This window comes from Salmo trutta, chromosome 2 (assembly GCF_901001165.1).
Source record: "Salmo trutta chromosome 2, fSalTru1.1, whole genome shotgun sequence".
Classification (NCBI taxonomy): domain Eukaryota; kingdom Metazoa; phylum Chordata; class Actinopteri; order Salmoniformes; family Salmonidae; genus Salmo; species Salmo trutta.
The window spans coordinates 13,847,118-13,872,936 of record NC_042958.1 but is presented as its reverse complement, the minus strand read 5'-3'; the positions used below and the strand labels follow the sequence as shown (position 1 = coordinate 13,872,936).

At 45.5% G+C, this 25,819-nt stretch overlaps 1 protein-coding gene across 1 annotated transcript; it reads right to left on the bottom strand.

Moving 5' to 3' along the window:
* Nucleotides 1-327: 327 nt before the first annotated feature.
* On the bottom strand, nt 328-25,608 carry tmprss7 (transmembrane serine protease 7). Its single transcript, XM_029695032.1, has 18 exons — nt 25,561-25,608; nt 7,480-7,705; nt 7,233-7,363; nt 7,017-7,084; nt 6,735-6,925; nt 6,614-6,649; nt 6,258-6,486; nt 6,002-6,126; nt 5,781-5,893; nt 5,590-5,696; nt 5,200-5,336; nt 4,768-4,875; nt 4,545-4,652; nt 3,014-3,130; nt 2,329-2,521; nt 1,800-2,068; nt 1,581-1,717; nt 328-1,411 (listed from the first exon to the last, which is right to left on the bottom strand). The coding sequence occupies exons 2-18, from the start codon at nt 7,646-7,648 to the stop codon at nt 1,244-1,246; spliced, it is 2,406 nt and encodes an 801-aa protein (XP_029550892.1). The 5' UTR covers nt 7,649-7,705; nt 25,561-25,608; the 3' UTR covers nt 328-1,243.
* Between the last annotated feature and the right edge of the window lie 211 nt (nt 25,609-25,819).

Here is a 25,819-nt window from a genome sequence, read left to right as displayed (position 1 = left end):
AGTCTGTACTAGCAAAACAGTCTTGTAGCCTCATGTCTGCTTCATTCGACCACGTCCGTGCATCACTGGTACTTCCTGTTTGAGCTTTTGTTTATAAACAGGAAGCAATAAAAATAAATCAAATATCCCTCCTCAAAACCAAAAAGTAAGTTAGACAACCCTCCCCTATTTTGGACCAGCCCCCCCACCCCAGTACATTTTGAACTGTCCCTTAGTACCTCTATAAGGATTTATGAGTTACAAAGTTGTAGCCTAATAAATGACAAATAGCCTACTCAACATTAAGGGGGAAATTTAGTCTGAGAAGCAGTTTTTTCATAGAATATTTATTGTTGAAAGTGATGACTCAACAACATGTCAGTTACTGTTACATAGCGTACAGTATATAGCTTAGCCAGTGTAGCCCAGGCAGCTTTTCAGCCATGGATGTGCAGCATCCTAAATTGTCAGAAAATTCCAAAAATGGTGGAAAGTGGTGGGAAATTGTTTCATGATGAAAGTATGCATATTTTCCCCGTTTTTTTCTGCCTTCTCGTCATTGAAGATAGTTAAGGAAGAAAATGACGCCTTCACAGCCTGAATGTAGGATGCTTTACGTACGAGTAGTTCCACGGGGGACTCAAGTGTATTACCGGGAATGCACATAATACCTAAACGATAGTGCAGGCTGCCTAGGCTAGAGCCAGTGTAGAGCTAAACACACAGACAGAGAGATATGGACACTATATGGCCATATAGTTGAGGTCTACGCTCTAAAAAAGTCTAGGTTAAAAACAACCCAATTTGGATAATTTGGTAACCCAGCGCTGGGTAAATATTGGACAGAACACACGCTGGGTTACTTTGACCCAGACAGGTGGGTTGCGTGAATAACCCAACAAGTGGCTTTCAGCTGGATCTTATTGGCCAGCAGTTTTTAAAGAAAACCACCCAACTAAGTAACGCAACATTTGGGTCAACCAAACATATATCCATTTCTTTACACTGTATGTTTGTGGTTAGGGTTGACTGGCTTAAGGGGACCAGTGCTGCGTCTAACATGTGTTAATCTCTCCTGATCTTCATTCCTGTAACAGCTTTACATACTGTCCACTCATTACCTGGTATTTTCAAAGATGATATAGATGGTATAGATAGTAATTACATTTTATATGGGATTCATTGAAGTGGACAGCAGAAAGTACACATTGTAATTCCGTAGTAAATACCAGTTGAAATAGGACTATAAAATAAAGTAATTGACTCAGGTGACGATGTGGCTCTGGATCCAGGTGGTGAACTTGTTGACACGGGTGTAGACCCCTGGTAGGTTGGGTCTGCCGCACCCCGCCCCCCAACTCACGATTCCTGTGAGGAACCATCGCCCCTCTGGGCCTGGGGCCCAGCACGACAGAGGACCCCCTGAGTCCCCCTGGGGAGGGAGAAAAGGGCACAGTAAGGGTTAGGGCCTATGGGTAAAGGGGATAAGGGCAATGGACGATAAGGACATACTAAGAAAGAGGGCTAAATGGCACACTTAATGTAAAGGGCATAGGGGAATAGGAGCACACTAAGTCTGAGGGTGGTTGTGGGCCACTCACCCTGCAGGCGTCCCGCTGTCCAGAGGGGACTCCGGCACACAGCATGCGGGGCGAGACGGGGCCGTACCTCCTCTTACACTCACTCTGATCCAGGACGGAAACCTCCGCCTTCTGTAACACTGTGGGAAGGGTCTTATCTGAGGAAAGAGGAGGGGAACATGATCTGTATGTGAGAGTCTTGTACACCAAACTCTGTATATCCATGGTTCTGTCTCTCACCCTCCTCAGAGCGGTACCCCCATCCTGTGACCCAGCAGCGGTGTGCATGTGTGAGGGTCTGTGAGGTGGCCGGCAGACACACGGGCTGGATGAGGAAGCTGAGGGAGGGAGGCCAGGGTTTCCTCAGTTGCAGCAGGGCGATGTCATAGTCAAAGGTCAGCCTGTTGTAGTACTCGTGCACAACGATGCGCTGGATCTCTGCCACGTGCCTGGCACTACCCTGGTACAGCATACCCAGATGGGCACTCCACTGGCGCGGGTCTGACAGCCTGGGGAGCGTCAAGAGGAAGTGGTTAGAGGTCAAAGGTTATGGCTGAACAGGGATCATGTAAATAAACTTTATTCAATGAAGTGAAAAGCACATTTTGTTCATTACTGTCATTGCCAGAGAAAAGTTGCATGTGGATGATGATGTTGGGCTGGGGTCAATCTGGTATCAGTCTGGTATCAGTGTGGTCCACTTCTATTCAGTACAGTAGTTATAACATGATCATAATGTGGTCAGTCAGTCTGTAGACTGCATACACACCTGTCCCTGCTGAAGCAGTGTGCTGCTGAGATGAGCCAATCAGAAGAGAGGACAGAGGCTCCACAGTACAGGTAGCCAGAGAAGTGCAAGCTGACCTGCCATGGCCACTCCCCCTCCAGGGCATTGATTCCACCGACCACCCGAAGACCTGAGGCCGAGTCTACTTTCTTCACAGTAGAGGACCGGCCACAGGCTGTGATGCAGATTGTTAATAAAACGCTGGAACGTGTGTGTGTGTGTGTGTGTGTGTATACATGCATGTCTCTATGTGTACAGTATGTGTTTTTGTGTGTGTGTATGAATATCTCTGTCTGTGTGTGTATATAAATGTATGTTGGTGTGTGTGTAAAGTTACCGGTAAACACAGAGATCCATTACAGTGGGGGCAGAACAGCGCTACAGGGAAGCAGCTACAGTACCACTAAATAACTGCAGCATAGTAAAAATACACATAATCAGACGAAGGTTCACCCAAAGCCATGTGGGGATTATTTGGTTCTGGCTAGACTGATTGAAACTGTAGATAAATGGTAGTGATTAAAGTGGGTTAGACTCAAGGTTGGATAATTTGTTTGTGTGTTTTTATATTGAGGTTTAGTTGCCATAAATGGAATATGTTCACGTTGTAGTTGAGATGAACCAAATGAATGGTTATGTTGTGGTTGAGTTGTGGTTGAGGACTCACCACAGTCCCTCTCGTCACTGTGGTCTGGGCAGTCGGTGACTCCATCACACCTGGCGTTCTTCTTCAGCATGCAGGACCCACTGTTACACCTGTAACTGATGTCAGAGCAGCTCGTCTCTGTACAACACCAGGGAACACACACTCAGTATACTCATCTACAATGGCAGATTAGTGGTACACACATATGGACAGAGACATTCATTACATGACCGTAAAGCTTATTAAAGAGCAGTGATACTAGCAAGAGCAGTGTGCCGGTTTCTTCTTTGTTTTCATACACTACATGACCAAAAGTATGTGAACACCTGCTCGTCAAACATCTCATTCCAAAATCATGGGTATTAATATGGAGTTGGTCCCCCTTTTTGCTGCAATAACAGCCTCCACTTTCTGGGAAGGTTTTCCACTAGATGTTGGAAAATTTCAGCGGGAACTTGCTTCCATTTAACCATGAGCATTCCTGAGGTCGGGCATGGATGTTGGGCAAGTAGTCCTGGCTCGTAGTCGGCGTTCCAATTCATCCCAAAGGTGTTCGATGGGGTTGAGGTCCTCACTTTGTGCACGGAGGCATTGTTATGCTGAAACAGGAAAGGGTCTTCACCAAACTGTTGGGAAAGGGGGATACCTAGTCAGTTGTACAACTCGGGGATTCGATCCAGCAACCTTTTGATAATTGGCCCAACGCTCTAACCACTAGGCTACCTACCTTGCCACAAAGTTGGAAGCACAGAATTGTCTAGAATGTCATTGTATGCTGTAGCATTAATATTGCCCTTCACTGGAACTAAGGGGTGTAGTCCGAACCATGACAGACAGCCCCAGACCATTATTCCTCCTCCACCAAACTTTACAGTTGGCACTATGCATTCAGGCAGGTAGCATTCTCCTGGCATCCGCCAAACCCAGATTCGTCTGTCGGACTGCCAGATGCTGAAATATGATTCATCACTCCAGAGAACGTCTTTCCACTGCTCCAGAGTCCAATGGTGGCGAGCTTTACACCACTCCAGCCAACGCTTGGCATTGCACATGGTGATCTTAGGCTTGTGTGCGGCTACTCGACCATGGAGACCCACTTCATGAAGCTCCCGATGAACAGTTCTTGGGCTGATATTTCCAGAGGCAGTTTGGAACTCGGTAGTGAGTGTTGCAACCAAGGACCGTTTTGTGAACTTGTGTGGCCTACCACTTTGCAACTAATCCATAGTTGCACCTAGACTTTCCACTTCACAATAACAGAATTTACAGTTGACCGGAGAAGCTCTAGCAGGCCAGACATTTGACAAATTGACTTGTTGGAAAGGTGGCATCTTATGACGGTGCCACGTTGAAAGTCACTGAGCTCTTTAGTAAGGCCATTCTACTGCCAATGTTTGTCTATGGAAATGTTATGGCCGTGTGCTCGATTTTATACACCTGTCAGCAAAGGGTGTGGTAGAAATATCCAAATCCACTAATTTGAAGGGATGTCCACATACTTTTGTATTTATAGTGTACACACATATAAAAACAGGATAGGATTCCTTTATACCCAGAGTGCAGTTGGTTTCGTCCCTGCCGTCATTGCAGTCTCTCTCTCCGTTGCACATGTACAGTGGGTGAAGAGGGCTGGAGCCTCCACAGTTCTTACTAGGCCTTGCTGAAAAGGAAAATATCCATTTAAAGGAATATATCAGTTCTTAACAACAATTTTGATGATGTCAATACTGAAGTTCTAGCATGAATGATGCTGTTGTTAATTCCTGTTTACATACCGCAGAAGACCTCATCACTCTCGTCCTGACAGTCGTCCAGGCCGTCACAGCGTCGGGTCTTCTCCACACACAGCCCTGTGGAGCACAGGAAATGGCCCTCTGCACACGCTGGGGGAGACAGGGGTGAGGGAAGGGGGAGACAGCGGAGAGGGAAGGGGGAGACAGCGGAGAGGGAACAGGGAGACAGCGGAGAGGGAACAGGGAGACAGCGGAGAGGGAACAGGGAGACAGGGGTGAGGGAACAGGGAGACAGGGGGTATAGTAGGAGAGAGGTGAGTGAGCAGCGTGGTTCTTCTACTGTCTCAGGACTATGGTAGTGAAATTAAAATGAATATATAAATTAACAAGATGCAGATTCAGTGAAGGTGATGGGTAAGGAAGTAGTGAGAGAAGGAAGCGAGACAGAGAAAAAGGTCCTCATGAAGTTGTTACGTTGGCTGATGTTGAAGCTACTAGATTCGGCCTGGAAGGGCTGGTCAGAGCTCCGGGAGCTGCTGCGGAACTCCACCTCAGTGGTGTGGTCAGGGATACGGAACACTGTGGTGTGGCCTATGTAGCTTCCGCAGTATCTATGTACACCAGCACACAATCAATCAATCAATCAATCAATCAACCAAACAAATAACAAACCAATCTGGAAACCCATCTGTCCATCATGTTTTTCTTAACTCTTTCTTGAACTGCATTGTTGGTTAAGGGCTTGTAAGTAAGCATTTCACGGTAAGGTCTACACCTGTTGTATTCGGCGCATGTGACAAATAAAGTTTGATTTGATTTAGATTTTAGGTTAAAACAGACAGTCACGCACACACACACTCTTACATGATCTCCTTGACCTTCCACCAGCCGTGCTCACAGGCCGCTATGTCCTTCAGCTTCAGCACATAGTTCTGGAACTTCAGAGCCACTCCCAGAGCACTGTGGGGGGTCTGTGGACAACAACACATGACGTCTGTTGACTTTTCATCAATATTAGTCAGTGGGGTGAATGTGAGCTAAATAGACTTAAATACCTGAAACGTCCATATGCAGGAGCACTGAGGGGGCAGCAGGCTGGGGTAGAAGGGACTGGTGATCTGACCGGAGAAACCTGGCTCTGCCTGGATCTCTACGTGAGTCACACGCTCTGGTAGGGAGAAACACACCGAGATAAAATACCAGTCTATACCAGTCTAACGAGATAAAATACCAGTCTATCAGTAGTATAGTATCATTGTGAGAGAAACTGTCTTACTTTCCTCAGCGATGGCCTCGAAGTGTCCTCTGAAGTTCTTGTTGCCCTGGGTCATCCTGAGGGACAGCAGCATGACGTTGGACGTGGAGACCAGGGACAGGGACTTGGACACGGGCTCACACACCCTGCAGGGTATGGACAGTGTTAGAGACTGTTCGGTCGGTCGGTCGGGGGTTCTGTCAGTCTGTCTATGTCTCTCTGTCTGTCTATTCACCTTCATCCGTAGATCCATCCATCCACAGTCACACTGACTCACCTGTAGAGAGTACGCCCCCTCATGGGCAGCAGGGCGTCGTACACGGTGAGGGCGTCGCTGACACAGTCGCTGGCCTCAATGTGCAGGGAGGTAATGGTGAGGCGGATCAGAGAGCCCGGGGTAGACGTCAGCTTGACGTAGCAGCTCAGACCTCCCCATGACGAGTAGACGTTTAGGGGAACACTGGAGCCTGGCAGGCTGGCATACAGCTTGTCCACACACTGAGAGCCTGTAGCACAGAGAGAGAGAGGAGGGCTTTGGCTTGTACTCTTACTCTACCACAGCTGTGCTAGGAAGTAGGAAGATGCTGAACATAATGTGGCAATAAAACTGACAGATGAATTGAGTTAACTCACCTGCTGCAATTGATGTATAATCTGATCGTAGAGCAGCTGAGGAGAACAAAAAGAACATCAACAAAGGATATATAGAGATCACACAAACCTACATACACACCCCACAGACACACACACTCACCATTAACGAGTATGGAATCTATGTCTACGGGCAGGCCCAGTAGGTACCCTACAGAGGACCTGTTCTTCAGGCTGGTGAGGACTGAGTCTCTGAGGATAGCTCCTACACACTCCTCACACACGGCTGGGGTCTTCAGTCTCGGCACCACAAACACCATCCAGAAATGCACCAGCAGACCACCCTTGTTATCACTGTGAGGAGATGTATGTGTGTACAGGGGTTTGTTCCAGCCAAGCACTATAACATCTTATTCAACCAATCACTGACTGATTCACAGTGTACCTGAGGTCTGATATGGCGGTGAGTTTGTAGAGTTTGGACACTGAGGACATTCTGTACACACTGCTCACCTGTGGGGGGATACTATTAGTAACCATGAACATTATGAAGGACTTTTATTTCTACGCTATAGATGTAGCTAAGCGCTCCAAGCTTAGGGTGTGTGTTTGCTCAGGGTATTTGACCACTGCTGAAAACAGTAAATCGTCTCACACTCACCACGTGCTGTATCTTGTTTGCCATGGAAACAAACTCATGGGACTCTGCCTGGCGGTATTCGGGGATGAAATCTACGTTGGCAACACGGAACATTCCGGCAAAATACACTCCGCTGTTGCTCTCTCTGCGAACTGGGAATATACAATGTAATGAACTATTCAAGAAGATTTAGAGAACTGAAATGTTTGTGAAAATGTGTACATGTGAGAAAGACATTGCGTTTGAGTCTCCATGTAGGTTAACTAACATATGAAGACCCAGAGCAGTGACCACACGATGACCACGACCACAAACACAACCACAGTGATGAGGATGGTCAGGTTCTGGAGGTTCCACAGAGGAGCCCAGCTCTTCCTGGGCAGCTGGGTCCTGATGCGTGACATACGTCTGGCTCTGCTGCGGCCGTTGTACCTCATACACAACCTCTGGAGGGTGTGGTCAACCGTGGCCACCTCTACAGTCACATCCTTAACCTGGAGATCATACAGCACATCAGCAACATGTAGCAACATCTCCCCACACTGCAAGACACCAGAACAAACAGAGCATAAAGTGCCACTGTCTTAGGGGTCCAGTATACTGTAAGTTACTAACAGTCTCAATCGTATCATCAACAGAGCGCAGACTGTTTAATATATGCAGTATGTATGTACACCGTATATGCAGTATGTATGTACACTGTTGCTTATCAACCACAGATATCATGGTAACAAATGGTGTTAAATTACAGTTACAGTGGCACTTTATTTGCAGATATCATGGCACCGTTTGTTTCCATGATATCTGTGGTTGATAAGCAACAGTGTACATACAGTTGAAGTCGTAAGTTTACATACACTCAGGTTGGAGTCATTAAACTCGTTTTTCAACCACTCCACAAATTTCTTGTTAACAAACTATAGTTTTGGCAAGTCGGTTAGGACATCTACTTTGTGCATGACACAAGTCATTTTTCCAACAATTGTTTACAGACAGATTATTTCACTGTATCACAATTCCAGTGGGTCAGAAGTTCATATACACTAAGTTGACTGTGCCTTTAAACAGCATGGAAAATTCCAGAAAATGATGTCATGGCTTTAGAAGCTTCTGATAGGCTAATTGACATCATTTGACTCAATTGGAGGTGTACCTGTGGATGTATTTCAAGGCCTACCTTCAAACTCAGTGCCTCTTGCTTGACAGCATGAGAAAATCAAAAGAAATTAGCCAAGACCTCAGAAAAAAAATTGGAGACCTCCACAAGTTTGGTTCATCCTTAGGAGCAATTTTCAAATGCCTGAAGGTACCACGTTTATCTGTACAAACAATAGTACGCAAGTATAAACCCCATGGGACCACGCAGTCGTCACACCGCTCAGGAAGGAGACGCATTCTGTCTCCTAGAGATGAACGTACTTTGGTGCGAAAAGTGCAAATCAATCCCAGAACAACAGCAAAGGACCTTGTGAAGATACTGGATGAAACAGGTACAAAAGTAGCTATTTTCACAGTAAAACGAGTCCTATATTGACATAACCTAAAAGGCCGCTCAGCAAGGAAGATACCACTGCTCCAAAACCACCATAAAAAAGCCAGACTATGGTTTGCAACTGCACATGGGGACAAAAATCATACTTTTTGGAGAAATGTCCTCTGATGAAATAATAATAGAACTGTTTGGCCATATTGACCATCGTTATGTTTGGAGGAAAAAGGGGGAGACTTGCAAGCCAAAGAACACCATCCCAATCATGAAGCATGGGGGTGGCAGCATCATGTTGTGGGCGTGCTTGGCTGCAGGAGGGACTGGTGCACAAAATAGATGGCATCACAAGGAAGGGAAATGACGTGGATATATTGAAGCAACATCTCAAGACATCAGTCAGGAAGTTAAAGCTTGGTCGCAAATGGGTCTTCCAAATGGACAATGACCCCAAGCATACTTCCAAAGTTGTGGCAAAATGACTTAAGGTCAACAAAGTAAATTTATTGGAGTGGCCATCACAAAGCCCTAACCTCAATCCTATCGAAAATTGGTGGGCAGAACTGAAAAAGTGTGTGCGAGCAAGGAAGCCTACAAACCTGACTCAGTTACACCAGCTCTGTCAGGAGGAATGGGCCAAAATTCACCCAACTTATTGTGGGAAGCTTGTGGAAGGCTACCCAAAATGTTTGACCCAAGTTAAACAATTTAAAGGCAATGCTACTAAATACTAATTGAGTATGTAAACTTCTGACTTACTGGGAATGTTATGAAAGAAATAAAATATGAATTAAATCATTCTCTCTACTATTATTCTGACATTTCACATTCTTAAAATAAAGTGGTGATCCTAACTGACCTAAGACAGCGAATTTTTACTAGGATTAAATGTCTTGAATTATGAAAAACTGAGTTTAAATGTATTTGGCTAAGGTGTATGTAAACTTTCGACTTCAACTGTACGTACATACTGCATATATGAAACAGTCTGCGCTCTGTTGATGATACGATACAACACAGATATTCAAATTAAATTGGCATGGATCCAATTAGGTCATCCTGACACTTGGCGATCAAATATATATGACCTTTTTTTCTCAAGGAAGGCGTACTAAACAGGAACTGTGACTAGTACTGTTCTTGGGGACTGATGGGTCAGAAACCAATGATCAAGTAATGCAGGGGTACGGTGGGGAAGGAAGGACTGATCAGATGGCCTATGTTCAGACCCATTTCCATTTTTCCCGTGCATAATGGCGGTGTAGGGAAAACTGGAGTCGACTATTGAAAGTAGCAGGGAGTGAACGTTATTTATAATAAGGGTTACATTGAGAAAATCGGCCCTCTCGAAAATGAATGGCCCTCCCTTCAGCTAAATATATTTGACCTAAACCCTCCATGAACGCTTAAAACTAAAAAGTGACCCTACCCTATACCCAAAATAATAATTAAAACAAAGTGGATAGCAGAGAACATGTCTACTGTTTACCCTCAATTCTTGGTCAGACCAGAGCCTTAGATATGCAGTTTTAGAAACTGTTCTTCGTCCTGTAAGCATTATATGGCAACGCAGGAATTTTGATAGCACACAGGGCTGCAGGTCAGAAGGTTGCTGGTTCGCAGACCACCATGGACAAGATTAGGGGTGGAAAGACCTTTATAGTAAAAGCATTGCATTGAATCTATGATCGTATTTGCAGATCAGACAAAAAATATATTTTATAAACATTTCATGCAATTCTACTTCATTTGACATATTAGCGGAATATTTTTTTAATACCACACAAATGACCGAAACTGCAGAATGGACAGAGATAGGCCTACTTGCCTTTCTTATCATATTTCTCCAATGCCAAATCAGTGTGTCTTGTTTGCAATGAAACTGTTCCTGTTTGTATATAATTAAATCTGAGATATTATTAGGAATCTGAGCATAGTACTTTCAAAAGTTAGGCCTACTTTTCCACACTAGACAGCGTAGGCCTACCGACACGGAAACATTTAAGCTTTAACTGCTGGCTATTCTTCTGTGGCTTAACCCAACGACAGGTCACAAGTGTTTCCCTAAAAGCTGCCTGGGTTTAAACATCTATTGTACAGTCCCAAGCAAAGTCCCTTTTTTTGTCTCCTCAGCTATAGAAGGTTGTAGCTCAGCCTCATCCAACCTCAGCCTCAGCCCCATATATCTACCCCAATCTCTCATATTTTTAATAAGTGCTTGATGTACAGTGGGGGAAAAAGTATTTGATCCCCTGCTGATTTTGTACGTTGGCCCACTTACAAAGAAATGATCAGTCTATAATTTTAATAGTAGGTTTATTTGAACAGTGAGAGACAGAAAAACGCATGTCAAAAATGTTATAAAATGATTTGCAAAACATTACTTAGTATTTGGTGGCAAAACCCTTCTTGGCAACCACAGAGGTCAGACGTTTCTTGTAGTTGGCCACCAGGTTTGCACACATCTCAGGAGGGATTTTGTCTCACTCCTCTTTGCAGATCTTCTCCAAGTCATTAAGGTTTCGAGGCTGACGTTTGGCAAGTCGAACCTTCAGCTCCCTCCACAGATTTTCTATGGGATTAAGGTCTGGAGACTGGCTAGGCCACTCCAGGACCTTAATGTGCTTCTTCTTGAGCCACTCCTTTGTTGCCTTGGCTGTGTGTTTTGGGTCATTGTCATGCTGGAATACCCATCCACGACCCATTTTCAATGCCCTGGCTGAGGGAAGGAGGTTCTCACCCAATATTTGACGGTACATGGCCCCGTCCATCGCCCCTTTGATGCGGTGAAGTTGTCCTGTCCCCTTAGCAGAAAAACACCCCCAAAGCATAATGTTTCCACCTCCATGTTTGATGGTGGAGATGGTGTTCTTGGGGTCATAGGCAGCATTACTCCTCCTCCAAACACGGCGAGTTGAGTTGATGTCAAAGAGCTCCATTTTGGTCTCATCTGACCACAACACTTTCACCAGTTGTCCTCTGAGTCATTCAGATGTTCATTGGCAAACTTCAGACGGGCATGTATATGTATTCTTGAGCAGAGGGACCTTGCGGGCGCTGCAGGATTTCAGTCCTTCACGGCGTAGTGTGTTACCAATTGTTTTCTTGGTGACTATGGTCCCAGCTGCCTTGAGATCATTGACAAGATCCTCCCGTGTAGTTCTGGGCTGATTCCTCACCGTTCTCATGATCATTGCAACTCCACGAGGTGAGATATTGCGTGGAGCCCCAGGCCGAGGGATATTGACAGTTCTTTTGTGTTTCTTCCATTTGCGAATAATCGCACCAAATGTTGTCACCTTCTCACCAAGCTGCTTGGCGATGGTCTTGTAGCCCATTCCAGCCTTGTGTAGGTCTACAATCTTGTCCCTGACATCCTTGGAGAGCTCTTTGGTCTTGACCATGGTGGAGAGTTGGAATCAGTGGAATCTGATTGATTGATTGCTTCTGTGGACAGGTGTCTTTTTTACAGGTAACAAGCTGCGGTTAGGAGCACTCCCTTTAAGAGTGTGCTCCTAATCTCAGTTCGTTACCTGTATAAAAGACACCTGGGAGCCAGAAATCTTTCTGATTGAGAGGGGGTCAAATACTGATTTCCCTCATTAAAATGCAAATCAATTTATAACATTTCTAACATGCGTTTTTCTGGATATTTTTGTTGTTATTCTGTCTCTCACTGTTCAAATAAACCTACCATTCAAATTGTAGACTGATCCTTTCTTTGTCAGTGGGCAAACGTACAAAATCAGCAGGGGATCAAATACTTTTCCCCCCACTGTATGGAGTGTGCACAGAAGTCTGGAAAGAGTCAAAGGTTATTCCACTACCTAAGGATAAAAAAATCTGTATTCACTGGTTCTAATAGTCGTCCTTTAAGCTTGCTGCCTGTGTTAAGTAAATAATTGGAAATAATTGTATCAGTACAAATCAAGGATTATTTCTCATATAATGGTCTGATAACGGATATCCAGCATGCATACAAAGAAGGGCATTCTACGAGTACGGCCTTTACACAAATTACAGATGATTGGTTAAAGAGCATGGATGACAGGAAGTTAGTTGGTGTAGTGTTGCTAGATTTCAGTGCTTCTTTTGATGTAATTGATTATGAACTGTTACTAGGTAAACTCAAATGTTATGGTGTTAAGTCTGCAGCTCTATCCTGGATGGAAATCTATCTATCCAGGAGAAGGCAAAAAGTGTTCTTTAATGGTAGCTTTTCAAACAGTAAATATATACACTGTGGTGTTCCTCAAGGAAGCTGCCTAGGCCCATTTCTCTACTCTCGTTACTAATGATTTACCTTCAGTAATGAACAAAGCAAGGGTGGTAATGTATGCTGATGACTCTACAATGTATAGCGCAGCATCAGAATGATGCTTGATGACAGCTTTGCACACGTTTGGCATTCTCTCAACCAGCTTCATCAGGTAGTCACCTGGAATGCATTTCAATTAACAGATGTGCCTTGATAAAAGTTAATTTGTGGAATTTATTTCATTCTTAATGCGTTTGAACCAATCAGTTGTGTTGTGACAGGGGGGGGGGATTATTGAATGAGTAGGTGTTCTAAAACTTTTAACCTGTAGTGTAGACAATATTGTTATTAAGATGGGTAAGGGAATTGCTGTAACAAGAAAATGTTCAGAGTACTGTATGTTACATCTAGCACACTGAATCAGGCGATTCAATCCCTGATCCTATCCCACTTAAATTACTGTCCAGTTACATGGTCATCTGCAGCAAAGAAATCACTCAAAACAGGGCTGCCAGATTAGCTCTTCATTGCTCTATCCAAATGAATGCATCAGAATCTCTCATGGCTTCACGTTGTAAACAAATTACTATCAAGTCTCCTGATTTTCTTTAGGAATGTTATAGATTTTTTTTAAACACACGGTATTTTTCAGGCCAGTTAGTACATAATAGCAACATGCATAACCGCCAAACCAGACAGGTAAGTTCAGGGCATCTAAGACAACCCAAGCCAAGGACAAATCACCTTAAGTCTACAGTTTTATATAGAGCCATAGCTGAATGGAACTGTATACCAATGCATATTTCTCAGGCAAAAACTAAATCCACCTTCAAGAAAAAAATGAAAGACATCTAATGCGATAGACCATATGACTGGACAGGAAATAGAAAGCATCAACTGAATGTTAAATGTGTTTCCTGTCAGGTAATTTACATTTACATTTTTTACATTTACGTCATTTAGCAGACGCTCTTATCCAGAGCGACTTACAAATTGGTGCATTCACATTATGATATCCAGTGGAACAACCACTTTACAATAGTAAATCTATATTTTTTTGGGGGGGGGTTAGAAGGATTACTATATCCTATCCCAGGTATTCCATAAAGAGGTGGGGTTTCAGGTGTCTACGGAAGGTGGTGATTGACTCCGCTGTCCTGGCGTCGTGAGGGAGCTTGTTCCACCATTGGGGTGCCAGGGCAGCGAACAGTTTTGACTGGGCTGAGCGGGAACTGTGCTTCCGCAGAGGTAGGGGGGCCAGCAGGCCAGAGGTGGATGAACGCAGTGCCCTTGTTTGGGTGTAGGGCCTGATCAGAGCCTGAAGGTACGGAGGTGCCGTTCCCCTCACAGCTCCGTAGGCAAGCACCATGGTCTTGTAGCAGATGCGAGCTTCAACTGGAAGCCAGTGGAGAGAGCGGAGGAGCGGGGTGACGTGAGAGAACTTGGGAAGGTTGAACACCAGACGGGCTGCGGCGTTCTGGATGAGTTGTAGGGGTTTAATGGCACAGGCAGGGAGCCCCGCCAACAGGGAGTTGCAGTAATCCAGACGGGAGATGACAAGTGCCTGGATTAGGACCTGCGCCGCTTCCTGTGTAAGGCAGGGTCGTACTCTGCGAATGTTGTATAGCATGAACCTACAGGATCGGGTCACCGCCTTGATGTTAGCGGAGAACGACAGGGTGTTGTCCAGGGTCACGCCGAGGCTCTTAGTACTCTGGGAGGAGGACACAATGGAGTTGTCCACCGTGATGGCAAGATCATGGAAAGGGCAGTCCTTCCCCGGGAGGAAGAGCAGCTCCGTCTTGCCGAGGTTCAGCTTGAGGTGGTGATCAGTCATCCACACTGATATGTCTGCCAGACATGCAGAGATGCGATGATTCGCCACCTGGTTATCAGAAGGGGGAAAGTAGAAGATTAATTGTGTGTCGTCTGCGTAGCAATGATAGGAGAGACCATGTGAGGATATGACAGAGCCAAGTGACTTGGTGTATAGCGAGAATAGGAGAGGGCCTAGAACTGAGCCCTGGGGGACACCAGTGGTGAGAGCACGTGGTGCGCAGACGGATTCTCGCCACGCCACCTGGTAGGAGCGACCTGTCAGGTGGGACGCAATCCAAGAGTGAGCCGCGCCGGAGATACCCAACTCGTAGAGGGTGGAGAGGAGGATCTGATGGCTCACAGTATCAAAGGCAGCAGATAGGTCTAGAAGGATGAGAGCAGAGGAGAGAGAGTTAGCTTTAGCAGTGCGGAGAGCCTCCGCAACACAGAGAAGAGCAGTCTCAGTTGAATGATCAGCCTTGAAACCTGACTGATTTGGATCGAGAAGGTCATTCTGAGAGAGATAGCAGGAGAGCTGACCAAGGACGGCACGTTCAAGAGTTTGAGAGAAAAGAAAGAAGGGATACTGGTCTGTAGTTGTTGACATCGGAGGGATCGAGTGTAGGTTTTTTGAGAAGGGGTGCAACTCTCGCTCTCTTGAAGATGGAAGGGACGTAGCCAGCGGTCAAGGATGAGTTGATGAGCGAGGTGAGATAAGGGAGAAGGTCTCCGGAAATGGTCTGGAGAAGAGAGGAGGGGATAGGGTCAAGCCTGGCAGGTTGTTGGGCGGCCGGCCGTCACAAGACGCAAGATTTCATCTAGAGAGAGAGAGGAGAAAGAGGTCAAAGCATAGGGTAGGGCAATGTGAGCAGGACCAGCGGTGTCGTTTGACTTAACAAACGAGGATCGGATGTCATCGACCTTCTTTTCAAAATGGTTGACGAAGTCATCCGCAGAGAGGGATGGGGGGGAGGGGGAGGAGGATTCAGGAGGGAGGAGAAGGTGGCAAAGAGCTTCCTAGGGTTAGAGGCAGATGCTTGGAAGTTAGAGTGGTAGAAAGTGGCTTTAGCAGCAGAAACAGAGGAGGAAAATGTAGAGAGGAGGGAGTAAAAAGATGCCAGGTCCGCAGGGAGGCCAGTTTTCCTCCATTTCCGCTCGGCTGCCCGGAGCACTGTTCTGTGAGCTCGCAATGAGTCGTCAAGCCACGGAGCAGGAGGGGAGGACCGAGCCGGTCGGGAGGATAGGGGACATAGAGAGTCAAAGGATGCAGAAAGGGAGGAGAGGAGGGTTGAGGAGGCAGAATCAGGAGATTGGTTGGAGAAGGATTGAGCAGAGGGAAGAGATGATAGGATGGAAGAGGAGAGAGTAGCAGGAGAGAGAGAGCGAAGGTTGTTACGGCGCAATACCACCTGAGTAGGGGCGGAGTGAGTAGTGTTGGATGAGAGCGAGAGGGAAAAGGATACAAGGTAGTGATCGGAGACTTGGAGGGGAGTTGCAATGAGATTAGTAGAAGAACAACATCTAGTGAAGATGAGGTCAAGTGTATTGCCTGCCTTGTGAGTAGGGGGGACGGTGAGAGGGTGAGGTCAAAAGAGGAGAGGAGTAGAAAGAAGGAGGCAGAGAGAAATGAGTCAAAGGTAGACGTAGGGAGGTTAAAGTCACCCAGAACTGTGAGGGGTGAGCCATCCTCAGGAAAGGAACTTATCAAGGCGTCAAGATCATTGATGAACTCTCCAAGGGAACCTGGAGGGCGATAAATGGTAAGGATGTTAAGCTTGAATGGGCTAGTGATTGTGACAGCATGGAATTCAAATGAGGAGATAGACAGATGGGTCAGGGGAAAAAGAGAGAATGTCCACTTGGGAGAGATGCGGATTCCAGTGCCACCACCCCGCTGACCAGATGCTCTCGGGGTGTGCGAGAACACGTGGTCGGACGAGGAGAGAGCAGTAGGAGTAGCAGTGTTTTCTGCTACTCCTACTCCTATTTAATTGTCTGTATTGTCCATTTGTTGAATGTTTGTAAAGTCTTAATTTGTAATGTCTTATTAAATTGGTGTTGGACCCCAGGAAGATTAGCTAACGTTACGGATCCTAATAAAAATGAGCAAATTCTCTGAATGTTAAAACCTCTTACATCTAGACGTTCCGCTAGCGGAACACCTGCTCCAATATCCAATGATGGGCGTGGCGCGAAATACAAACTCCTCGAAAATCCGAAAACTTCCATTTTTCAAACATATGACTATTTTACACCATTTGAAAGACAAGACTCTCCTTTATCCAACCACACTGTCCGATTTCAAAAAGGCTTTACAGCGAAAGCAAAACATTAGATTATGTCAGCAGTGTACCCAGCCAGAAATAATCAGACACCCATTTTTCAAGCTAGCATATAATGTCACAAAAAACAAAACCACAGCTAAATGCAGCACTAACCTTTGATGATCTTCATCAGATGACACTCCTAGGACATTATGTTATACAATACATGCATGTTTTGTTCAATCAAGTTCATATTTATATCAAAAACCAGCTTTTTACATTAGCATGTGACGTTCAGAACTAGCATTCCCACCGAACACTTCCGGTGAATTTACTAAATTACTCACGATAAACGTTCACAAAAAACATAACAATTATTTTAAGAATTATAGATACAGAACTCCTTTATGCAATCGCGGTGTCCGATTTTAAAATAGCTTTTCGTGAAAGCACATTTTGCAATATTCTGAGTAGATAGCTCGCCATCACAGGCTAGCTATTTTGACACCCACCAAGTTTGGTACTCACCAAACTCAGATTTACTATAAGAAAAATTGGATTACCTTTGCTGTTCTTCGTCAGAATGCACTCCCAGGACTTCTACTTCAATAACAAATGTTGGTTTGGTTCCAAATAATCCATAGTTATATCCAAATAGCGGCGTTTTGTTGTGCATTCAAGACACTATCCGAAGGGTAACGAAGGGTAACGCGCCCGGCGCGTTTCGTGACAACAAATTTCAAAATATTCCATTACCGTACTTTGAAGCATGTCAAACGCTGTTTAAAATCAATTTTTATGCGATTTTTCTCGTAAAAAAGCGATAATATTCCGACCGGGAGTCGTTGTTTTCGTTCAAAGACTGAAAATGTAAACATGGAGTCGTCTCGTGCATGCATGCGCCAGTCTCATTGTTCTCAGATCGACCACTTACCAAATGCGCTACTGTTTTTCAGCCATGGCCTGCAAAGTCATCATTCAACGTTCTGGCGCCTTCTGAGAGCCTATGGGAGCGTTAGAAAATGTCACGTTACAGCAGAGATCCCCTGTTTTGGATAGAGATGATCAAGAAGGCCAAGAAATGGTCAGAGAGGGCGCTTCCTGTTTGGAATCTTCTCAGGTTTTGGCCTGCCAAATAGGTTCTGTTATACTCACAGACACCATTCAAACAGTTTTAGAAACCTTGGAGTGTTTTCTATCCAAAGCTAATAATTATATGCATATTCTAGTTTCTGGGCAGGAGTAATAATCAGATTAAATCGGGTACGTTTTTTATCCGGCCGTGAAAATACTGCCCCCTATCCATAACAAGTTAAAGAAACTAAACCATGACATCCCCATATGCATCAGAATCACGTCTTTTTAGGTATTTTCCAACTTGTTTCTAGCATAAAACATTGCGGACCAAAGGGCTGTTATAGATCACTTTTTATAAACTGTGTGGTTCGAGCCCTGAATGCTGATTGGCTAACAGCCGTAGTATATCAATCCGTATACCACAGGTATACTGCTCTAATTATGTTGGTAACCTACAAATCTATGGCTATAGCACCCTATAGCCTAATTTAATCTGTCAAACAGGTAGGCCTATGTCACGTCCTGACCAGTAATAGGGGTTATTTGTTATTATAGTTTGGTCAGGACGTGGCAGAGGGTGTTTGTTTTATGTGGTTCGGGGTAAGTATTTAGGTAGAGGGGTGTTTGGTTTATGTGGTTCGGGGTTTGTTAGTCTATGTTAATATTTACATTTACATTTACATTTACATTTAAGTCATTTAGCAGACGCTCTTATCCAGAGCGACTTACAAATTGGTGCATTCACCTATAATATCCAGTAGAACAACCGCTTTACAATAGTGCATCTAAATCTTTTAAAGGGGGGGGGGGGTTAGAAGGATTACTTTATCCTATCCCAGGTATTCCTTAAAGAGGTGGGGTTTCAGGTGTCTCCGGAAGGTGGTGATTGACTCCGCTGTCCTGGCATCGTGAGGGAGCTTGTTCCACCATTGGGGTGCCAGAGCGGCGAACAGTTTTGACTGGGCTGAGCGGGAACTGTGCTTCCTCAGAGGTAGGGAGGCGAGCAGGCCAGAGGTGGATGAACGCAGTGCCCTTGTTTGGGTGTAGGGCCTGATCAGAGCCTGAAGGTACGGAGGTGCCGTTCCCCTCACAGCTCCGTAGGCAAGCACCATGGTCTTGTAGCGGATGCGAGCTTCAACTGGAAGCCAGTGGAGAGAGCGGAGGAGCGGGGTGACGTGAGAGAACTTGGGAAGGTTGAACACCAGACGAGCTGCGGCGTTCTGGATGAGTTGTAGGGGTTTGATGGCACAGGCAGGGAGCCCAGCCAACAGCGAGTTGCAGTAATCCAGACGGGAGATGACAAGTGCCTGGATTAGGACCTGCGCCGCTTCCTGTGTGAGGCAAGGTCGTACTCTGCGAATGTTGTAGAGCATGAACCTACAGGATCGGGTCACCGCCTTGATGTTAGTGGAGAACGACAGGGTGTTGTCCAGGATCACGCCAAGGTTCTTAGCACTCTGGGAGGAGGACACAAGGGAGTTGTCAACCGTGATGGCGAGATCATGGAACGGGCAGTCCTTCCCCGGGAGGAAGAGCAGCTCCGTCTTGCCGAGGTTCAGCTTGAGGTGGTGATCCGTCATCCACACTGATATGTCTGCCAGACATGCAGAGATGCGACTCGCCACCTGGTTGTCAGAAGGGGGAAAGGAGAAGATTAATTGTGTGTCGTCTGCATAGCAATGATAGGAGAGACCGTGTGAGGATATGACAGAGCCAAGTGACTTGGTGTATAGCGAGAATAGGAGAGGGCCTAGAACAGAGCCCTGGGGGACATCAGTGGTGAGAGCACGTGGTGCGGAGACAGATTCTCGCCACGCCACCTGGTAGGAGCGACCTGTCAGGTAGGACGCAATCCAAGCGTGGGCCGCGCCGGAGATGCCCAGCTCGGAGAGGGTGGAGAGGAGGATCTGATGGTTCACAGTATCAAAGGCAGCAGATAGGTCTAGAAGGATGAGAGCAGAGGAGAGAGAGTTAGCTTTAGCAGTGCGGAGAGCCTCCGTGACACAGAGAAGAGCAGTCTCAGTTGAATGCCCAGTCTTGAAACCTGACTGATTAGGATCAAGAAGGTCGTTCTGAGAGAGATAGCAGGAGAGCTGGCCAAGGACGGCACGTTCAAGAGTTTTGGAGAGAAAAGAAAGAAGGGATACTGGTCTGTAATTGTTGACATCGGAGGGATCGAGTGTAGGTTTTTTCAGAAGGGGTGCAACTCTCGCTCTCTTGAAGACGGAAGGGACGTAGCCAGCGGTCAAGGATGAGTTGATGAGCGAGGTGAGGTAGGGGAGAAGGTCTCCGGAAATGGTCTGGAGAAGAGAGGAGGGGATAGGGTCAAGTGGGCAGGTTGTTGGGCGGCCGGCCGTCACAAGACGCGAGATTTCATCTGGAGAGAGAGGGGAGAAAGAGGTCAAAGCACAGGGTAGGGCAGTGTGAGCAGGACCAGCGGTGTCGCTTGACTTAGCAAACGAGGATCGGATGTCGTCAACCTTCTTTTCAAAATGGTTGACGAAGTCATCCGCAGTGAGGGAGGAGGGGGGGGGGGGGGGGGGGGGGGGGGGGGGGGGGGGGGGGGGGGGGGGGGGGGGGGGAGGGGAGGAGGATTCAGGAGGGAGGAGAAGGTAGCAAAAAGCTTCCTAGGGTTAGAGGCAGATGCTTGGAATTTAGAGTGGTAGAAAGTGGCTTTAGCAGCAGAGACAGAAGAGGAAAATGTAGAGAGGAGGGAGTGAAAGGATGCGAGGTCCGCAGGGAGGCGAGTTTTCCTCCATTTCCGCTCGGCTGCCCGGAGCCCTGTTCTGTGAGCTCGCAGTGAGTCGTCGAGCCACGGAGCAGGAGGGGAGGACCGAGCCGGCCTGGAGGATAGGGGACTGAGAAAATCAAAGGATGCAGAGAGGGAGGAGAGGAGGGTTGAGGAGGCAAAATCAGGAGATAGGTTGGAGAAGGTTTGAGCAGAGGGAAGAGATTATAGGATGGAAGAGGAGAGAGTAGCAGGAGAGAGAGAGCGAAGGTTGGGACGGCGCAATACCATCCGAGTAGGGGCAGAGTGAGAAGTTTTTGATGAGAGCGAGAGGGAAAAGGATACAAGGTAGTGGTCGGAGACTTGGAGAGGAGTTGCAATGAGATTAGTGGAAGAACAGCATCTAGTAAAGATGAGGTCAAGTGTATTGCCTGCCTTGTGAGTAGGGGGGGAAGGTGAGAGGGTGAGGTCAAAAGAGGAGAGGAGTGGAAAGAAGGAGGCAGAGAGGAATGAGTCGAAGGTAGACGTGGGGAGGTTAAAGTCACCCAGAACTGTGAGAGGTGAGCCATCCTCAGGGAAGGAACTTATCAAGGCGTCAAGCTCATTGATGAACTCTCCAAGGGAACCTGGAGGGCGATAAATGATGAGGATGTTAAGCTTGAAAGGGCTGGTAACTGTGACAGCATGGAATTCAAATGAGGAGATAGACAGATGGGTCAGGGGAGAAAGAGAGAATGTCCACTTGGGAGAGATGAGGATTCCAGTGCCACCACCCCGCTGGCTCGATGCTCTAGGGGCAGGCGAGGAGAGAGCAGTAGGAGTAGCAGTGTTATCTGTGGTGATCCATGTTTCCGTCAGCGCCAGGAAGTCTAGGGACTGGAGGGTAGCATAGGCTGAGATGAACTCAGCCTTGTTGGCCGCAGACCGGCAGTTCCAGAGGCTGCCGGAGACCTGGAACTCCACGTGGGTCGTGCGCACTGGGACCACCAGGTTAGAGTGGCAGCGGCCACGCGGTGTGAAGCGTTTGTATGGCCTGTGCAGAGGGGAGAGAACAGGGATAGACAGACACATAGTTGACAAGCTACAGAAGAGGCTACGCTAATGCAAAGGAGATTGGAATGACAAGTGGACTACACGTCTCGAATGACGAAAAAATGATACAGTACTGCTGGCTGGTGGAGTAGGCTAGCTAGCAGTGGCTGCGTTGTTGACTTTGTTTGACCGTGTAGCTGGCTAGGTGTAGCTGGCTAGGTGACCTCGATAGTTTCAGTACTACACCTTGTCATGATACAAAAGCAACTAATATATTTTCTATGTTCTATCTAGTCTTTTGTATTTCTATATGTAGTTAATTGGGGTTGGACCTTCAATTGGAGGCAGCTGGTTATTGTTGCCTCTGATTGAAGGTCCTATAATTAGGAGTTTGTTTGTCATGGGATTTTGTGGGAGATTGTGCTTGTTTAGCTGTGTGCCTGACAAGACTGTCCAGTTCGTTTGTGTTTTGTATACATTTATTGTGTTTTCTTCTTCACCAAATAAAAAGAAGACGAGTATATATTTTCCCGCTGCGTCTTGGTCTCTACCCTATATTTTTTTAATAGAAAGAAATAGGCTGCAACACAAAGCCCTCTTGTTGTTAGTAAAGTGGAATTAAAATGAAGACAATTCATTTAAACTATGCCTACTCGAATTTAACTACTTTCAGCACCACAAGCTGTCCATTTCTGATTGATTGTACCACAGCTGCTGCTTCAGGTTTCAGCACTACAATGTAAATGACTCAAATCTGGTTTATTGTGAGGACAATAACTCTGATACAACACAGGCAAGAAATATATGGTTTACATATTGTTTATAATAAAATCAATTATAGTAGTATCAAAGCTAGTACGCATGCATTTTCTAGACTAGACGTAATCAAAACTAAATTCAGGAGAAGCCTTTGATTCTCTTCCTGAACTGCCCTTGTAAGCCTACACAGCACAGCCGTTGGTTAAGCAGCACACAAAACAGTGTTTGATCAGTAAGAGCAGAGCAGACCAGAGCTCAGTGTTGAAATATCCATTGTGGTGTGTAATGCAGCCTAGTTTTATTTACACCATCCCAGCAGCTCTCTTAGAAATAGAACTTTGCTCTGTGCTTCTCCGAGCATGCACTTCATAGCCTATAGGCTATGGATCATTTGATTGAGACCACACTAAATAGCCTATAGGCGCACTTGACATTGTGCACCCAGCGGAGAGTCAGAAATGAGGTGCGGAATCAGGCACCCATCAATATATAGTCTAATAAGCAACTAATACTAAAACACTGAGAAATATAGACACAATTACAAATTGCATGACCCTTCCCTGGACTAGATTTTAAAAAGACTAAACCCTCCCCTTGACTGAAATTGAAAAAGCATGATCCTTCCCCATTTTCCTCCAGGTACCCATTATGTAAATGTCGGTCCATCCCTAGGCTGGATCACATGGAAAAACCATATGTAACAGGTTGCATGAGGTGGTGCCAGTATGTGTTCTGTTTTAACGTCTCAGGTCTTGGCGAGGTGCCAAGTAACCCCATCGGCTCCAAAACGCTCATGCTCTGCATTATTCATGTGGCGTCATCCCATCCTGTGCGCGGAACTTAATCCACCATGAGATAAATGGGGGTATAGATTCTCTCCATGGAAACGACCATAGCTGCGGGAAGTAGGAGTGCTGCAGCAACCCATGAAAAATCTGAATTTTAAAAAAGTATATTAATTTATATATATATATATATATATATATATATATATATATATATATATATATATATATATATATATATATATATTTTTTTTTTCCTCACAAAAATAGTACACTGGGCCTTTACTAGTCCTATATTAGCGGGCCCATATAGCCGTCTGTAGCGCGGGCAATGTATTTTATAAGAGTAGTACACTGGGCCTTTAGTCATGTATTAGTGGATCGATATAGCCTTCTCTAGCACAGCCCAAAAATGTTTTACAGCCCCGAAATATATCTCTGTTTATTCCATAAATCGTGCATGCATTGGATTGCAATGCTGGTGCGGTAAAATTATCCATTTTAATGAATTACAGTGTAGGCTATGACACAATGTAAATGGAGAAGAAGGTTAAAACCCTGTTCGTAATGAGCACGGAATGGTTGCAGTTTGACTTCTGCTCAGATTGATGAAGCCAGAGGGGAACACATGCAGCATACAGACACCCCTGTCTACAGACCTACCATAGATCTTACCTGCAGTGCTGTAGCTCAAAGAAATATGTAAATGACGTCACCATTCCCTCAACGTTTGTACGGACAGATGTAGTCTATCGAACAGCCTATCATGTCTCTCCAATGCTGTTCCTGGAGTGCTATCATCCTGTAGGGGTCCACTCCAACCCCAACTGTAACAAACCCATTCATTTTAGGAACCAGCTAATTATTACAATCAGGTGCGAGAGATTAGGATTGGAACAGGAACAGGGTTGGAGAGAGAGCTCTGTTATAAAATCTGCATAAAATGCATCCTCTAATTGCAACGTCTGCCTATACCCACACATATTGCCTCAAGAAAATGTTAGATTTTTAATTCCCTCAAACACCAAGATAGGCATACCTAATTTCAAAATAGGCCATTATCACTGGCAATTGTGAATGGTAATTTTTCCCGTTTTACCGGTGAAACTGCATCTCCATGCCAATCTTCTGATTGATCTCAATCAGTTTCATGGGAATCAGCATTTCCATCTTCCTGTGTTACTGTTTCGTGAGACAATTAGAGCGGATGATGTTAACAAACTATTAGCCTTTCTTGTATTTTGTTTCAATTAAACCATATATCCAGCTTCAGCTAACCATCTTAAAATCTCATTAGAAATGAGGTGTTTTTGGTGTAACAGGAATGTTATAGGCCTGCTATGCTATTCGGTTCTGTTATATAAAATACGAATTCATCGTTATGTGATCAACGATTGGAGCGCCCTTCGTGGTTTTAAAAGGACAGCTTGAATACATGGTTAAAATATTCCTATTAGAGAATAAAAGAAAAGGGCTGAACTATCAATTCATATCATTTATTTGCATAGATTTAATCATTAAATCAATTGTCCAAGTAGTGAAGGTAAATCAATACTACTACACATAATTGCAGGAAATTTGTTTGAAAATAGCCATAAAAGCAAGCTTTTGGTGTGGTGTATTCATGCCACTGAATAAACTATAACCTAAATGCATTACTACCTCCGACTTGGCCCAATTGACATTTCCAATTTCCCACCCTGACATAGCCTGCCCTAACGGGCCCTACGTCTCAACCAATAGCCAATATAGGCTAAAGGTCCCAAGCAGGGCTACAGCAAAGGCTCTTGGGCTTTACTGTGGACACTGGTTTGGGTGTCCTCAGAAGAACGGTGTCGCTGTAACCAAGTGGTCACATATCTTTCTGGGTTAAACCCCCCACGACTCCTTTATACGAGTCAGTCACACACTGTAAACCTTTTTATTTTTAGTGAATGGCCTAAAACCTACGTTTTGTTTTAAGGTACTTAAAGCTAATTTTATGGAGACGAAACGTGCGTAATCATTCCAACGCATAGGCTTCTCGGGTGATATGACAACACAAATACCTATTTACTCGTCACTTGTTTTGGTTGTTAAAAATTGAAATTATTCCCATTCACCTACAGCAGGTAAAAAATTCCAATAATATGCTATACTTACACTGGCACCGTCTCCGGCATTGCCATCTCTGTCATCTCCGCTCGTCAGCTCGCGCTCTGTCCCCATGACACCGGCACAGGAACATTACCTCGCGCCTCTCATATCATCCGATCGTTCGCTTCTGAGTGAGATCTGTCATTTCTACTGTTCCACTCTAAAATGTCAAATATAAAGATGGAAAAAGCAGCACCCCTGTGTACTGGTTAAACCGTGCTGCTATGGCGCGTCTCGCTGTCTACCCTGAGCCGCCAGGTGAATG